This window comes from Alexandromys fortis, unplaced genomic scaffold (genome assembly GCF_014885135.2).
Source record: "Alexandromys fortis isolate MF-2015 unplaced genomic scaffold, M_Fortis_MF-2015_v1.1 scaffold_119, whole genome shotgun sequence".
NCBI lineage: Eukaryota > Metazoa > Chordata > Mammalia > Rodentia > Cricetidae > Alexandromys > Alexandromys fortis.
Window position 1 is genome coordinate 3080087 of NW_026067991.1, and position 18040 is coordinate 3098126.

At 46.6% G+C, this 18040-nt stretch overlaps 1 protein-coding gene across 2 annotated transcripts in view; it reads left to right on the top strand.

Annotated features, from left to right (window-relative positions):
• The window catches only part of Snx4 (sorting nexin 4), an 80979-nt gene extending 70931 nt beyond the window's left edge, over positions 1-10048 (top strand). For both annotated transcript variants that reach the window (XM_050159819.1, XM_050159817.1), the window contains one exon: positions 8912-10048. In XM_050159819.1, the coding sequence (XP_050015776.1) occupies positions 8912-8972 (61 nt within the window). In that variant the 3' untranslated portion in view covers positions 8973-10048. The remainder of the gene's footprint in view (positions 1-8911) is intronic.
• Positions 10049-18040: the final 7992 nt, after the last annotated feature.

Genomic DNA, 18040 nt, shown 5'->3' on the forward strand with positions numbered 1-18040 from the left:
AACATAGATGGGAGGAGTAAACAGAATAGAATTCTGGGCAGAAGAGGAAGTGAGGTCAGACTCTACTCTGCTTCTGGGGAGAGAGCCGACAGCTCGGGAGCACAGACGCCATGCTCAGCTCTCCCGGGTAGACGCGATAGCTCTGCTCTCTGAGGCACACGCGATGAAGATGGATGGAGGCTAGACTCTTCCCGGTAAGCGCACCTTGGGGTGCTTACACACATTATTAGAAATGGGCTAGTCCAGGTGCGAGAATTAGCCTGTAAGGGCTAGAGTTCATGGGCCAAGCAGTTCTTTAAATGAATACAGTTTGTGTGTTATTTCGGACGTGAGCTAGCCAAGCGGCTGGGGTGTTGGGGACGCAGCCCCGCCGCTTCTTATTCCAACATCATAGTAGCTGTCAGCACAGATAAAATGGTGGCCCAGTGGTTTGAGGAGTCCCCACCCCTCAGCTGGGATCAAGTCTCCCCTGAGCATGGCTGCCCCGTCCTCTTGAGATCTTAGGCCAAAACCTGGCAGTCTAGGCAAGGCGGCCCATGACGGTGATACTAGCACTCGGGAAGCTGAACAAAAGGGTTGATGTGATTTTGAGGCTTTCCTGGGCTACATAGTGAGTACCAGGCTAGCCCAGGCAATATAACGATATCCCAAGAGCTGTGCATTTTCTGTGTTCCCTGTAGGGCCACTCATGTCCTTGAGAAAACAACCCCATTTTCCAAGGATTTATGAGAAAATTGAGGCCAGAGAGGAAAGGCAACTTTCTCTGCAGCCCCAGAGCGAGACACAGATCTTCCTCAGAGATAACAGGCCTAGGTTAGAATCTGAACATCAGAGTAGGCCAGAGAGGTCTGGGCCTGGAGCTTGGCTGCGGCTGAGCCTGCAGGTGGTGAAGGCCAGAGGAGGGAGAAGCAGAGGCAAAGGAGGCTGAGTTTTCCTTTTGGATGGGCGATTTCCTCGTGAGCTGTGCAATTAGATGCTCAATGAATCAGAAACACTGATTTTTATTTATTTATTTGTTTGTTTATTTTGAGAACCTGAAGGAAATACCCCGTGCTGGTCCACGAACTGTAGGGCTGTTTGGAAACACAAACCCAAACCAGGAGCCTGGCGGCTATGGGTTCCATTTATTTGCAATCATGAGCCGACATTAATTTGTAGATGCCCCTTTGGGACCCTCACTGGGCTTAATGAAATGAGCTAATGAGTACAAATGTTGGCATCCTCTGACAGAACCCTCGAGGAGGGAGCTGGACAGTGGCAGGGTGGTGAGTGAGGACTGAGGTCTTCCTCAGCATCGATGCTGAACTGCAAGCAAGCAGGGCAACAAAGAGCACAAGGCCTTGGCAGTCACGATGGCGCCACACCTGGTCACAGCACAGCTTCTGCTTGTCCCAAGTTAACCCTACTTACCGGAAAGCCAGGAACACCTGGCGTTGCCAAGGTGCTGGATCCAGGTGAGCCTGGGGCTGATGCAAGGCTGGAGTGTCTCAGAATCACGGGGCTGGGGGTGGGGCGTCTTCAGGAAGCTCTTCGTCACAGGCCAGCAGAGAAGAATCTAGAGAAGGGAGTGTTTGGTCGGTGAGTGCCTCCTTCCACTTTGATATGTTTTGGATCTTTGAAAAAGAATTTAATTAATTGAGCAGGTGGTATATGCTGCTAATTCCAACACTTGGGAGGCAGAGGGAAGTGGAGTTTTGTGAGTTCAAGGCCAGCCTGGTCTCCATCCAGGTCAGGCAGTACTATAGACCATATCTCAGAAAAATTATTTATATTTATTATTATTATATGTGCATTGTGTGTGCACCCGCGCGCGTGTGAACCATGACACACACACACAAAGGTCAAAGGACAATGCTGAGGGTCAGTCTTCTCCTACCATATGGACCTCAAGGATCCAATTCAGGTCGGCAGGCTTGTGGCAAGTGTCTACCCCTGAGTCACCTTGCCGAACTATGCTTTGGTTTTAAATATGCCCAAAGGCCCCTAGCCAAAGGCTTGGTTGCCAGCCATGGCCATCACTGTTGGAAGGCAGTAGAACCGCTAAGACAGTCATTCTCAATCTGGGGGTCGCGACCCCTTTGACAAACCTGTCTCCAAAAATATTTACGTTACGCGTCATAACAGCAGTAAAATTACAGTTATGAAGCAGTAACGAAAGTAATCTTATGGTTGAGGGTCACCACAACATGAGGAACTGAATTAAAGGGTCTCGTTGGTTAAAGGAAGTCAGGTTGTGGGTGTGTATCCTGAATGGGACTGTCGGGACACTAGCCTCCACTCCTTCCTGGCTGCCCAGAGGGAAGCAGACTTCCTTTGGGACACACTCTGCCCTGTGCTGCAATACGCCACCACATGCTCAAAGGGTTGGAGCCAGGCCACGGTGACCTGCACCCATGTGTCAAAATATGCCTTTCCAGCCGCCGCTTTCCCTGGGTGTTCCATCACGGCGATGTGATGGGAAGCTGTCCGCGCCCACAAGGAGGTAGAGAAGGTGAAATACGGCAACTGGACCAGCAAAGTCGGGCCAGGGGGGTCATGTTTGGGCAGCAACCTCCCCCCCCCCCAGTCATTACCACTTGACAATGGCTCAGCAGCAACAGCCTAGCTCAGAGTCAAGGGGTGGGCATTGTGAACTGGATGGCCGCACAGAATGCCAATCAGGGAGGGAAAGCGATGATGGGAGGTGTCTTTACAGAAGCCCCGCCCACTACAAGACCTGAGAAGTTGGGGGAGTAGGGTCCTGGACTCTGAGTCCCTTCTCCAGTGTATCACAGACAGATGAGCTGACTTGCAGTTTTGGGGGAACAGGCAAACTCTTGGGGAGGCATGTCTCGGGACCACCACATATCCAACAAGGGGCTGTGTGGATATTTCTCACAGATCAAAAAAGGGGCCAAGGCCAGACATGGCTGTTTATATTTGTAATAGCAACACTTAGGAGGCTGAGGCAGGAGGATTACTCTAAGTCTAAGACTAACTTGGTCAACATACTAAGTTCCAGGCCAGGACAGGCTCCAAAACCACAAAGAAACCCTGTCTCGAAAAACCAAAAAAAAAAAAAAACCAAAACCATACTAAGTCCCAGGCTCATTAAGGCTTCATAGGGAGGCCAAATCTCAAGACATTGATTCCCAAATAAATAAGTAAATAAATAAATGTGGCCAGGTGTGGCACATACCTTTATTTCAGAACCAGAACTAGGAAGGCAGAGGTGATTTGGAGGCCAGCCAGGTTGCATAGTGAGACCATGTCTTAAAAACAAAACCAGGCCAAGCAGATGAGCAAGGCCACAATGCTCTAACAGCAACAAGGGGAACATATAGATGTCATATAGGTGATCATCAGATCCAAAGATCCCTCTGAGCTCCGCAGAGCACCCTAATAGAAGGTCACCTCTTTTGTTTAAGACAGGGACCATCTTAGAACTCACAACACAGAGCAGGCTGTCCTTGAACTCACAGAGATCCACCCATCTCTGCCTCCCAACCAAACACTGAGATAAAAGGTGTGTGCCAACACGCCCATCAGAAAACCACCTTTAGTTCCCTCCCTGCATGCAAAGTTGAGTACCAAATGACAATTCCCTCTCCCCACATAGGACAGAATGGGGCCATGAAGTGGAACTGGTAGGGAGAATCCAACCCTACTTCTCACAGCAGCCCCAGCCACTAGTTGCTATATCGTTCTAGAAACCTGACTGGGGCAACCCTGGCAGGCAGGAACAACAGGCGCGCCTAGAGAAAGGCTGGGACTGTGGGCTGCGCCCCCTCTGATGGAGGGTCCCTACTACACAGCCAGGACACTCCACAGCACAGGGAGGAGAGGTTAGACTCTGAAGGTGCTGTCTGTAGGGGTGCAGTCTTGGGCTGTAGCATCTGGGAGGAGAAAACTGTGGTCCATGTTTTCCGCGTACGCTGCCAGCACTCATACTGGGACAGGGAAGGCTTTGCCATGGGTGTGAGACCCAGTGTCCTTCACATGGCCGGCCGTGGCCATGTAAATGAAACGTTCACTCAGGAGCTCATTGGCCACTCATGCCTTCTGCTCCTCAGGAAGTGGGAAGACCTTTCTTTAAACACAGAGGGAAGGGTGACTTCGTCGCCTGTCCTCATTCTGAAAGGGCAGAGGACAACTTGCAAACGTCAGTTCTCTCCTTCTCTCCGGTCAAACAGAGGCCATTAGGCACCTTGAGTCGCTGAGTCATCTCAGTGTGCAAGTGAAGCTCTTACCTTGGTCACTGTGCTGTGTCCTGTCAACGTGACATGAATTGAAGTCACCAGGGGAATGGGAGCCTCAGCTGAGAGAATGCTCCCACTGTGGTTTTGTTTGTTTGTTTGTTAAAGATTTATTATGTATATAACATTCTGCCTCCATGTATGCCCACACACCAGAAGAGGGTGCCAGATCTCATTACAGGTTGTTGTGAGCCATAATGTGGTTGCTGGGAATTGAACTCACAACCTCTGGAAGAGCAGCCAATTCTCTTAACCACTGAGCCGTCTCTCCAGCTCCCTGTTTGTTTGTTTGTTTGTTTTAAATTTTGGCCACACATTGGAATGCCATTTTTTTTTAAATATTTGTTTATTTATTATGTATACAATATTCTGTCTGTATGCCTGGAGGCCAGAAGAGGGCGCCAGACCTCTTTACAAATGGTTGTGAGCCACCATGTGGTTGCTGGGAATTGAACTCAGGACCTTTAGAAGAGCAGGCAATGCTCTTAACCACTAAGCCATCTCTCCAGCCCCTGTTTGTTTTTGATTGATGATTGATATAGGAGAGTTCAGCTCACTGTGGGTGCTATAAGAAAGTAAATCAAGCACGCCAGGAGGCACTAGAGCCAGTAAGCTGCGCTCTGCCATGGTTTCTGCTTCAAACCTGCCTTTAGGACCTGACTTCCCTCAGGAATGGAGTGTTACCTGGAAGTGTAAAATGAAATCAACTCCCCTTCCCAAAGTGCTTTCGGCCATGGTCATGGTGTTGTATCACAGCAATAGGAACCCTAACTAAGATCGGCACAAATGTGCTTGTCTGTCACACAGTAAGTGGATGGTGCCCCTGTAACTGCCATTGCCCAAAGGCCCGGGGTGAACCACCCCTCGTACTATGCCTCGGGCCGGCCATCTGTTCCTTTCCCCGCTGAGGGTGTGGGGTGGTCGCCAGGATGTTCAGCCAGATCCCTAAGATGGACAGGATTTTATTTCCCATCAGAGCCTCAGAAACAACAGATATGAACATCTCCAGCCCTTCTCAAGCTCCTGCCCTGGCCGGGAGGTCCCTTCTGGTGCTGAGTCTCTGTCTGGTCCCTGGAAGTGGCCACACACCTCCTTCATAGATGCATCTTTGGGCATCTTCACGCACTGGCTGCGATCTGGCTTCGGCTGTATTGACTGCTTTGGGAGCTGAGAGATGGGTGGGTGAGGGTGGTAGTGAGGGAATGCCAGCTGTGAACGAAGTAGAATCCAGAACAATCCAGAACCTCCGTGTCTAGTCATGACAGCAGTCTCTTTATGGGGACCAGGTGAAGCCCTGGGCTAGGATCTCATCCTCTCCTCTGTCTGAGCGTTCCTCTCACCTCCCACTCACTGCTTCCCCTTGGTTCTCTCTCTGAAGAGTGGCGTGGAGTGTTAAGACTCCCCCAGTGTGGTCCTCAACTGAAGAATGGATAAGAAAAATGTGGTACATTTACACAATGGAGTACTACACAGCAGAAAAAAATAACAACATCTTGAATTTTGCAGGCAAATGGATGGAGCTAGAAAACATCATTTTGAGTGAGGTAACCCAGACCCAGAAAGACAATTATCACATGTACTCACTCATAAGTGGGTTTTAAACATAAAAGCAAAGAAAACCAGCCTACAAATCACAATCCCAGAGAACTTAGACAACAATGAGAACCCTAAGAGAGACTTACATAGATCTACTCTACATGGGAAGTAGAAAAAGGCAAGATCTCCTAAATAAATTGCGTGCATGGGGACCTTGGGGGAGGGGAGAGGCAGGGAGGGCAGCAGAGAAAAAAATGTAGAGCTCAATGGGAGCTGGAGAGTTGGCTCAGCGGTTGGGGGCATTGCCTGCTCTTCCAAAGGTCCTGAGTTCAATTCCCAGCAACCACATGGTGGCTCGCAGCCATCTGTAATGAGGTCTGGTGCTCTCTTCTGGCCTGCAAGCATGCACACAGAAAGAATATTATATACATAATAAGTAATAAATAAATATTTAAAAAAATAAAAAAATATAGAGCTCAATAAAAATCAATTTAAAAAAGAGAAAGGAAAAAAAGACTCTCCCAGTGAAGTCAAACATGGAATTCATGCAAAGGAGAAATGAACACAGCGAATAGTATAAAGTGGGGAGCGGAATCCAAGGCAGAATTGAGTGGGTGACTCTAGAGGTCCCTATCTCTTTAGATTTCCCGACTGCACAGGTACATACCACCCTGGCGGCCTCCAAGTCAGTCCCAGGGCATGGCAGCGTGGCTGACAGAAAGGAGTAAATGTCTCACTGCTGCCCCCATAGGGCTCCATTCAAAAATTCTCTTTCCTCTTCCTAGGGGATTTCCCTGAGAATGACGTCATCCCAGGGAAATCCCCACCAGAGTCAGAGCAGGCAGAAAGTGAGTTGAAGACTTTAAGGACAGGACCAGGTAGAAAGGTGTGGGCGGGGTTAGCAGACACCATCGAGGAGTCATGAAAGCCCAGCATGTGAATCCCCAGACCCAACCGTGCAGGGGCAGGACAGAGTCACAGGCCACACTTGCTGAGAATCCTGGGAACGCGAGAAGGCCACCCCGCAGGTCAGGGGACACTTGTGAAGAAGTGTGGCCACCAGGATGCAGAGAGGTAGGCGGTTCAGTGGGTAGAAGTGCCCACTGACGAGCCTGTGGGCGTGAGTCTAATCCTCTGGAGCCGCGTGGTCGGAGAGAACCGACTCCCACACTTGTCCTCTGACCTCCACAACCACGCTGGGATGAGCATGCCCCATCACCACGTCAATATACACAAAACAAATTAAGTGTGATACAAAAATTTTTTTTTTTTTAAAAATGCAGTCGGACAGTGGTGGTGCACACCTTTAATCCCAGCACTCGGGAGGCAGAGGCGGGCGGATCTTTGTGAGAGTTCAAGGCCAGCCTGGTCTACAAGAGCTAGTTCCAGGACAGGCTCGAAAACTACATAGAAACCATGTCTCAAAAAAAAAAAAAAAAAAAAAAAAAAAAAAAAAAAAAAAAAAAAAAAAAAAAAAAAAAAAAAATAGGTGCCCAAAGTTAAGATTGACATTAGTTTATTCTTGGGTAAATATGAGTATATTTTACATATGTAGTTACATCATATCATTATTGATTAACTTAGGTTCCTTGGCTTGACTGAATTGCAGTAATGAAACAGTAAAAGCACACAAATCACGAAGCATTTTAGTTAGTAGCTGGGCTGGGGCTGTAGCTCAGTTAGCAGAGTGCTCACCTAGCATGCCAGAGCCCTGTGCTTGGTCCCCAGCCCTGCATACAACTAGGCATGCTGATGCAACTTATGGTCCTGGTTCTAGGGAAGGAGATCTGAGGCAGGAAGATCAGATGTTCCCACATACTGAGTACAAGAGTAGCCTGGGCTATTTGCGCCCCTCTTCCACTCCAAAACAAAAAGTAAATAGTATTTCTGGTTTTGGTTAACCTTTGTAATAGTGAGTTATCTAATTTATCAAATCAAGTAGGCTAAAGCTTTTGGGTTTTCTTTTTTATATCTTTAAAAGACTTACTTTTATTTTTAATTATGAGTATATATGTGTCTTATGTGTGGGTACTGCACATGAGTGCAGGTACCTGAAGAGGCATCAGCTCCCCCACAGCTGGAGTTAGTTGTGAGCAGCCTGATGTGGGGCACTGGGGACCAAACTCGGGTCCTCTGCAAGAGCAGTGCAGGCTCTCTTAGCCACTAAGCATCTCTCCAGCCCTAGGCTGAAGTTTAAAAATAAATATTGGGGGGGGGAGGGGAGGCTGGAGAGATGGCTCAGTGGTTAAGAGCATTGCCTGCTCTTCCAAAGGTCCTGAGTTCAATTCCCGGTAACCACATGGTGGCTCACAACCATCCGTAATGAGGTCTGGTGCCCTCTTCTGGCCTGCAGACATACAGAAATAAATAAATAAATAAATAAATAAATAAATATTTTTTAAAAAATAAATAAATATTGGACAGGTGCGGTTACACACATGTTTAATTCTAGCACTTCGGAGGCAGAAGCAGGCAAGTCTCTGTGAGTTTGAAGCCAGTCTGGTCTGTATGGTGAGTTCCTGGCTATCCAGAGCTACATAATCTGTCTCAAAAAAAAAAAAAAAAGTTAAAAATTGATTTTTCATTTATTTTATGTAGCATATAGCACAGATATAATGAATATTTCAGTGACTTAGAACATAGAAGTAAACATCCCCCCACCACGATCCCTTTTAAAAGTCATTCCTCTATCACACTTGAGTGTGCATCCTTTTGGGTGTTTAGATAGCAACAGTCACTTAGAAAATGCTTGCATTTCTCCATCCCCCAGACAAAACTGCATTGTATGTGCTCATGTGAACTCTTATGCAACAGTGCTGAGACCTATTGTATTTTTTTCTTTTATAAAAAACACTTTTTATGTGGGAGGTGGGGCATGCATGTGGGTCCTGGAGAGCCACCTCACTGCTTCCTGTTTTCTTTAATCAGGGTAGGGCCTAACAGTGTGACCCAGATTGGAGGAGTCTGGTGTCTTCCAAGCATAGAGTCCTATCATCTGCAAACAGGGACAGTTTGACGTCTTTGTCCCCTTTTGTGTCGCTTTGAATGCTTTCCTCCCATTAGAGTGATGTTTTCATTCCCCAGTCACCACAATGTTGGTTCTAGGGCAGAATCACATTGTAAGTTTCTTTTGTTTTCAGGGAATTCAAGTTTGGACCAATGCTAAGGAGTGCTTTAGCAAGATGTAATCCAGGAAAGTGACTTTCTCTCCAATCAAAGTGCCCCAAAATGAAGCACAAGTAAAAAGAAATTCAGTTGCTACCTAATACACATAAAAGCATACAGTAAATTGAACAAATCAGCTTTCTTTAACTTAAGTATTTGTGTTCATATAGCACAAAGGGATACATTTTAATGAAGAATAATTTGAGGTTTTGGGGACTGGTGCTGATTCCAAAAGTTAATTTAGTAAGATATACCAACAGATTATTCATCAGGCTTCTGAACCAATGACTGAGTGTTAGGGTGTTAGTTAATTCCCACGTGCTCCTCTCAGTGCCAGCTGTTCCAGATCTCCTCAAGTCGGAGTCTTTCCAAGATGACATTCCTGTCTTTACTTGGTGGGACCCACTTCTGCTGTCGGGTTATTTTATCTGCCTTATAGTTGAGCTGTTTAGTTTGACAAAGCTCAGCAGAAACTTATTGTGAAATCTGAGGTTTCCTTCCCTGTTCGTAGATCCCTGTACCATCTGCGTACACTAGAAAAAATGCCTTCAGTCTGTGTTTCACCAAAATTTTGATACTGGTGAGAAATTTTATACTGCCAACAAAGAAGTCTCGGCTTCTCAGATATGCAGTGGAGTAAATACACTATTATGATCTAGCAATCACTCTATAGAAAGTTTTAATTGAACATTATTATCCTCAAATAATGGTTAACCTCAGCAACGAGCCTCCATTCTTCAGCTTGGCTCTGTGCACATGGCATTTCAGGGTACGAGATGTAGCGTTTCCATGTGTAAGACACAGTGAACACGTGTGGGCTGGTACCTTCATCATTAATGTGCTTTTCTATTGCCTGGCTGTGGTTTTTGTAAAGATAAATTATGTTGTTGTGTTTTTAATGTGTATGTCATGGTACATGTTCAGAAGCCAAGCACTCTCTCTGCCAGCTTGCAGAATATTAACTGTGCACTCATTATTTCTAATGTTTTAAAACTATACTCAGTACTGTTTAACATTTGACTTTTTTACATGTTTAAAATGTTGCTGGATTTTTGTGCTGTTTGCCAAACTTATACAATAAATAAAGAAAATGTGTGTTTATTTCCAAAAGATTCCTGTTATTTTACGATGCTCCATGCATGTAAATACCCGATTTTCTGGTAGAAAATAATGCATGTCATTTTATTTTAAAGTGACCTAAATGTTGGTGTTTTAAAACATAAGATGTTGCTATGGTTTGTGGTTTTTTTTTTTTTTTAGACAGGGTATCATGTAGCCTTTGCTAATTCTGGAACTGGTTATGTAGACCAGGCTGGACTCAGAAAGATCCGCCTGCCTCTGCCTCCCAAAAGAGTGCTAGGATTGAAGGCGTGCGCCACCATGCCTGGGTGTGCTGTGGTCTTTAAAAAGAACATTTAAAAGCAAAAGTTACCTGTGTGGATACACATTTTCTCCCTCTGTGTTCTAACCTCTTGACTAACAAAATACCCTCTACGTGGTTGTTAGAAGTCACATGCTAGACTTGAGTTATAGCTCGTTACAGAGTGCTCACCTTCCTATGTGCAAGGTCCTGGCTCGGGTTCCTAATGCCACACACAAATAAATGACAAGCTGGATTTCACTGTGGTGGACATGCCTGTAATACCAGCACTCAGCTGGTGGGGGAACACAGGTTTGAGGCCGGCCTGGGCTACATTGTTCCAAGCCAGCATGAGCTACAAAGGGAAGCCTTCTCCCCCCCCCCCAAGAAGAAGGCTCTTTTTTTAAAGATTTATTTATTTACTGTGTATACATTGTTCTGTCTGCATACCAGGGGAGGACAACAGATCTCATTATAAATGGTTGTGAGCCACCATGGGGTTGCTGGGAACTGAACTCAGGACCTTTGGAAGAACAGCCAGTGCTCTTAACCTCTGAGCCACCTCTCTAGCCCGAAGAAGGCTCTTTCTTAAACTGACTTCAACAACATGTGGCAGATTAATGAGAAGTGTTTGGAAAGAAGAATTAAAGCCAACTGTGGTGCTGTATGCCTGCAGTTCCCACTGCACAGGGCGGAAGCACTAGGATCCTTTCAGCCAAGCCAGTGTGCTGAGACTCAGTCTTAGTTCTTGTCTTTGTAAATATGTGTGTGTGTGTGTTTATATATGTGTGTATGAATATGAATTAGGATAGAATGTGATCTTTTCTAAAACATTGCAAACACACTTGGTTGTATTTGATTGGGGACTCTCTTGATGGGTGCTGTTACTCAGTTTTACAGAATGCATAAGGGAATTTTATTATGGGATTTATATTATCTAGATAAAATAGTCTAGGGTCAAAGAGACAGCTCAGCAGGTAAAGCCGCTGCTGCCCCCGCCACTGCTGTGCCCACCAGCCTGGGTCTGATGCTGAGAGAATGACTTCTGCAGATTGCCATCTGACCACATGCACAAGCACACACACACAAACAAAAATTGGTATGTAAAAATCAGAACGCATTAGTAAAAGCAAAGTGTTTTCCAAAGATAAATGTAGAAAAGAGAGTATGAGCAGTGACTAAGGAAAAGTGTGACCCAGTGAGCTAACAGAAGTACTTAAAACAAAGACTGGGGGTACAGTCAGTTTGATAAAGTTGAAGAACTAAAGTTGTATTTGACCTTCATTTACATCCAAATTAACCATCAGAAGTCAAGAGTTATAACAGGAGGCTGGAGAGGTGGCTCATCTGTAGCTCACAGATGTGTGTAACTCCAGCTCCTGGGATCCAGTGTCTCTGGCTTTCCACATGTGCTTGGTGTTCATGTGCACATGCCCAGTGCAGATACACACCTCCATGTAATCACAGAAAATAACACATGTACAAAGCAGGAGTGTTAGGCTTTTTCAATCCTTTTTATCCTTTAGACTTTTATATATCATCCAGCTGGTAGCACACCATTAATCTCAGCTGGAGAGGAAGGCAGATGGGCAAATGGGTCTTGTGAGTTCAAAACCAGCCTGGTTTACTTAGCACATTCCAGGCCAGCCAGGGCTGCACCATCGTTAGATGCTGTCTCAAAAAAGAAAAAGATTAGCCAGCTGATGGTGGCACACACCTTTCATCCTAGCACTTGAGAGGCAGAGGCAGGTGGATTTCAGTGAGTTTGAGGTTAGTCTGGTGTAGAGAGAGTTCCAGAAAACTGTTTCACAGAGAAACCCTGTCTCAGCGGGGAGGTTGGTTTTTGGAGACAAGATTTCTGTGTGTAACAACCCTAGCTGTCCTGGAACTAGCTCTTGTAAACCAGGCTGGCCCTGAAACTGTGAAAAGCATGCCCGATTTGTTTTTGTTTTTACTTTTTTCCGAGACCCCTAGAAAGTTTCTCCTAAGAAGAAGATTAGAAATTTGTTTCAGGGTTAACAAACCACAGAAAACTGGCTTTAAACTGACAGCCGGGACTAAAGGCGTGTGCTACCACCACCCAGCTACAAAACATGAGACCATCCTGGACTACATGCAAACTTGTCTCAAAAATAGATAGGCAGAAAGATTAGATAGATAGATAGATAGATAGATAGATAGATAGATAGATAGATAGATAGATGGAGGTAGGTAGGTAGGTAGGTAGGTAGGTAAATAAATAGGTAGGTAGATATAAAGAGAGGTAGATTGCATAAGAGACATGGACCTCAAGCCTTGTCATGATCAACATTAATCAATTCATGGTCCAACCACTTCTTTTGTTTATTTTGAAATAGGGTCTTTTTATGTAGCCCAGGCTGGCATCAAACTCACAGAGATCCACCCTGTCTCTGCCTCCCAAGTGCTGGGATTAAAGTTGTGCACCACCACCACCCAGCCCTCTAGTCTACATTTTAACCTACCTCATAGGTACGTGTCCTAGTTTGCTTTCTGTTGCTGTGATAAAAACACTGACCAAAAAGCACCCTGGGGAGGAAGAATGTTTATTTGACTTACAGCTTTTAGGTCATTGTCAAGGGATGTTAGAGCAGGCCCTCAAGGGAGTAGAGGCCGTGTAGGAAGGCTGTCTGGTAGCCACACGGTCAGCTACCTTTCTTATACAGCCCAGGCCGCCTACCCAGAGATGGCTCCACCCACAACGGGCTAAGCTTTCCTATGTCAATTAACAATCGAGAAAAAATGCTCCCCCAGACATGTCCACAGGCCAATCTAAGGGAGGCAATTCTTGACTAGGCGTTTCCTCTTTCCAAGTGTGTCAAGTTGACAACCAAGAGCCCTGCTCACTCAGTTGCCATGGCCAGTGGGCTCTGGGACCTGCCTGTGACTGCCGCCTCAGCAGTGGGACTCTTAAGTACACACTGCTGTGCCCAGCTTTTTTTATTTTATTTTTATTTTATTTTATTTTCGAGACAGGATTTCTCCATAGCTTTTGGTTCCTGTCCTGGAACTAGCTCTTGTAGACCAGGCTGGCCTCGAACTCACAGAGATCCACCTGCCTCTGCCTCCCGAGTGCTGGGATTAAAGGCATGTACCACCAGCGCCCGGCTAGGCCCAGCTTTTTATGTGGACTCTGGGGATCGAACTCAGGGCCTTGTGTCTTTGTGGCAAGCATTTTACGGACGACCGCCTTACGGCCCTTATTTTTGCCTGTGACTTCTGTGGCCCATGCTGTCCCTCTATCTCCTGCTCCTCCGGCCTTGGCCTTCAAGTTCACAGCATTACAGGTGAGTGCCACCACTCTCAACTCACTTCTAGATTGGGTAAAATTTTAATTTTCAGTTGCCTGCTGCTGAGTTATTTGTTCTTAAAAACCGTCTGGTGTTTTTGACTCAGCCATCCGCGTGCCATCCGGGCAACTCTCCCGGTGTTCGTGTGGCTGGCTTCCTCTGTTAACTGCCACCTGTTAGACTTGCCCCACCCCTCCTGATTTCTCAATCGTCCCGTCTCCGATCCACGGTGCCCTATTAACACGGGCCTATGCTCTGACATCACCACTTGGGTCGGTGACAGGAATTATGAGACCAGGGTGTCATTCAAAACAGCTGGAAGGAGCTGGAGAGATGGCTCAGCTGTTAAAAGCACTAGCTGCTCTTCCAGAGGACCCAGGTTAACTCTTAGCACCCAGGTGGTAGCTCATTAACTGTCTATAACTCCAATTCCAGGAGATCTGACACCCTCACACAGACAGAAATGTAGGCAGATAGATAGATAGATAGATAGATAGATAGATAGATAGATAGATAGATAGATAGATAGATAGATAGATAGATAGATAGAACAACTGGAAACCGAGATGAATAGTTCAAGGACACTAGGATGGTGGTGCACGCCTTTAATCCCAGCACTCCTGAGGCAGAGGCAGGCGGATCTCTGTGAGTTCGAGACCAGCCTGACCTACAGAGCTAGTTCCTGGACAGGCTCCAAAGCCACAGAGAAACCCTGTCTCGGAAAAAAAAAAAAAAAAAAAAAGACACTAGGCTTTGGTTGGCTAATAGTTTGATTGTAGCATCCTCCCACCCTCATATAGTTCATTTTCTATTTTAAGATATTGAAATTCAGAGAAGACCCCTGTCCAGTTGGTTACCTTCCTTTCTTGTAGGTGGTTCCAGGACTTTACAGTGGATGCCCCAAATGCAAGTGACCAGCCTCACATGTTCTAGGAATATGCCCCTAGGTGGTAGTAGAACCAACAGACCTGAGAGGAACCTCTGCTTGAAGCGGGTTTTTGTTTGTTTGGTTGGTTGTTTGTTTTTTTTCTCCCCTATAAAAGCAGCACTGACCATTATTGGTGTGACTAAAACGAGATTATTCAGTAAAATAAACATTAACCGAACAACCACGTTCCTTGGAGTAAAAAGATAATAAAGTAAACAGATTTTAAACTTGTACCTTTTCTCCTAGATTTCAGCAATGTAACTATTCAGAGGAGACGCTCTCCCAGGCACTCACGAAGCTTCTGTGTCCTGCACTGGCTCAAGCCCAGTGATGCTGGCTGTGAGATGACCTGGGAAAGCTATCAGAATCTGGGTCCGGGGTGTAGACAGTGGGAGCGTGGAAAGCAGTGAAGCCTTGCCTTGCAAGCGGGTGCGGGTGTGCTCGCCTGTCTTCTGAGGGGCCTCCCAGGTTTGGGAGAGAATGACAAAGGACATGCTACTTTTCTGACCTAAGCAGATGCAGGCCTTTCATTCTTTCATTTCCTGTGTGGGGCACATGACAGTTCTCCCTTTGAAATCCAGTTGAGAAAAGGAGGCAGCAATGGTGGCATCCAGGCATGTCTTCCCAGCCTGGGCAACATGACAAGACTGCTTCTGGGAAGGATTGGAGCACGGCTCAGTGGTAGAGTACCTGCCTAGTATATATGAAACGGGAAATAATGGGCTTCTTACTTCACAAGCCAACACACACACACACACACATACATGCATGGCGTTCTTCATGTCATAGTGTATTTGTGTGTGTGTGTTGTGTGTATGTGTGTGTAGGTCAGAGGACAGCTCTGTGGAGTCTGCTCTTTCCTCTTACATGGGTTCTGGGGAGCAAACTCAGGTCATTAACCTTGCACACAAGTGGTTTTACCCACTGAGCCATCATCCTGGCCCTCCTGTCTTTCTTTTTAGCATGAAGATTTGCTTGCCAAGTTCCCTCCCAGTTGTCGGCATTTTGGGCAACTATTTACACATTCAAACATTTTAAAAGATTTTTCGAAAAACGTATGTGGGTGTTTTGCCTGCATGTGTATCTGGGTAACGTGTATGCAGGGCCCATGGAGGCCAGAAGAGGGCATTGGATCCCCTGGAACTGGAGTTAAGAGGAGGTTGTGAGCCGCCTTGTGGGTGCTGGTGCTGGGAATTGAACCTGGGTCCTCTGGAAGAGCAGAGGGTAGGGAAGCCAGTGCTCTTGACCTCTGAGTCATCTCTCCAGTCCACATTCCAATTCTAGAACAGCTTCATGACTGACGCAGAACATGGAGAGAGCTTCCCTAACAGCCCGCCACACCTTCCTTCTGTCTGGACACGGGCGTCTTTAACTCCAAACTGTTCCCTGCAATGTTCCAGGCTATGGGAGGACTGTCCAGGCCCCAGGACAGGGTCTCCCTATGTCTGGATGAGGGTGGTCCTGAAGTGGTACCAGAGTTAGGGACTCAGGTGAGTCTGCCCCCAAAGAAGGCTGTGTCAGGGGATTAGGAAGTACAGCCGAGGGCTGGCAGGATGTGCGCCGATGGCACACTGCAGAGTGCTCAGTCTGCCGGCTCTTCAGTCAGTTGAGGGCTCAGGAGCCACGGAGCATTGCTGCAGGTGGTCCTGGTTTTAGCGTGTTTCCTTGCTGCTGCGGTAGAGATGGCTTGGGAGGAAAGGGCGCGTTTCATCTTTTGTTTGTTGGTTGTTTTGTTTTGTTTTGTTTTTGAGACAGGGTTTCTCTGTGAAACAGTCCTGGCTGTTGGAACTCAAGTCTATAGACCATCCTGGCCTCAAACTCACAGAGATCTGCCTGCCTCTGCCTCCCAAGTGCTGGGATTAAAGGCGTGCACCGCCATCTGGCTTTCATTTCAATTTATGCTTTACAGATCATCAATGGAAATGAGAGAGCAGGAAGTAGGAACTGCTTACTGGCCTGCTCCCAGGCTCATCTTGTCTATCTACCTTTCTTGGGGGGGGGGGGCAGGTCATGAAATGGATCTTTTAATTAGTCATGTCTACTTAGGAAGAAATCCTGAGGAGTGGGTGGCAGCCGTGCAGGGCCAGGTGTACTTCAAGGCCTTGGAGATGAGGGAGAACTTGCCCAGGGAGTAGCTAACCCAGCTGGGATGATCAGTCACCTGTCTTAGCCCAGGCCCACCTGCCTAGGGTTGGTGCTGCTCAAAGTTGACTGGGCCCTCCGACATCAGTTAACAATACAGAAAATGCCCCCATAGATATCTCCAAAGGCCAAGCCAATGGAGGCAACTCCTCGCCTGAGGTGTGCCCTCAACTATGTCAAGTTGACTGCTGAAGCTAACTATGGAAGTCCGTAAGAACATAGTCCAGTTTTCTCAAATAACCCCGGGCCTTACTTCCTTGAATGCAAACAAAAGCTATTTATTCTGAAGGTAAGTGACTCGAGGCTCTTCACACTGCTTTGGAACATGTTCCCTGCTGCTGGGATTCCTCCTGCAGCGAGCTACATGTCCCAGTCATGGTTAGGTTACTTCGTTCTCTTAGCAAAAAGAAATGAGGCCGAACAAGATGGCCCAATGGGTCTGCCCACAAGTCTGACACCCTGAGTTCAATTCCTGGGGCCTACAAAATAGAAGGAATTGTCCTCTGACCTCCACACATGTCCCATGATGCGCTCTCTCTCTCTCTCTCTCTCTCTCTCTCTCTCTCTCTCTCTCTCTCTCTCTCACACACACACACACACACACACACACACACACACACACACACNAAACTCACAGAGATCCTCCTGCTTCTGCCTCTTGAGTGCTGGGATTAAAGGAGTGCGCTGCCACCACCTGGCTAATATTTTCTTTTTTTAAGGATTTATTTATTTTTTTTAAATATTTATTCATTATGTATACAATATTCTGTCTGTGTGTATGCCTGCAGGCCAGAAGAGGGCACCAGACCCCTCTACAGATGGTTGTGAGCCACCATGTGGTTGCTGGGAATTGAACTTAGGACCTTTGGAAGAGCAGGCAATGCTCTTAACCTCTGAGCCATCTCTCCAGCCCTTAAGGATTTATTTATTTTGATTTTATGTGCATGTGTGAGCGCCTGCATGTATGAAGGTGTATTAGGTACACGTCTGGTGTCCATGAAGAGGGCACTGGATGGCCTGGAACCGTAATCACGCATGACTGTGAGCCACCACGTGAGGGCTTGGAACTAAGCCCAGGGTATTTGCTGAAACAGCCAATGACTCTCTGACTAAGCAAATTCTCGGCCCCAGTGTTAATATTTTCAAAGGCAAATTAAGTTTTCTGTGTCTGTGAGGATCTTTGAGTCTCAAGAGACATACAGCACACCTACGCATATATGTGCACCTACCCGTGTGTGAACATGTACACATACACACACAGAAAGACAGACGCCCAGTGCAGGCCCCTGGCAGAGCCGCTGCATTGAACATTTCCACTCCAATTCGGTAGGGACTTCGTAGGTACTTTTTGTAGAATTTTGCAGGG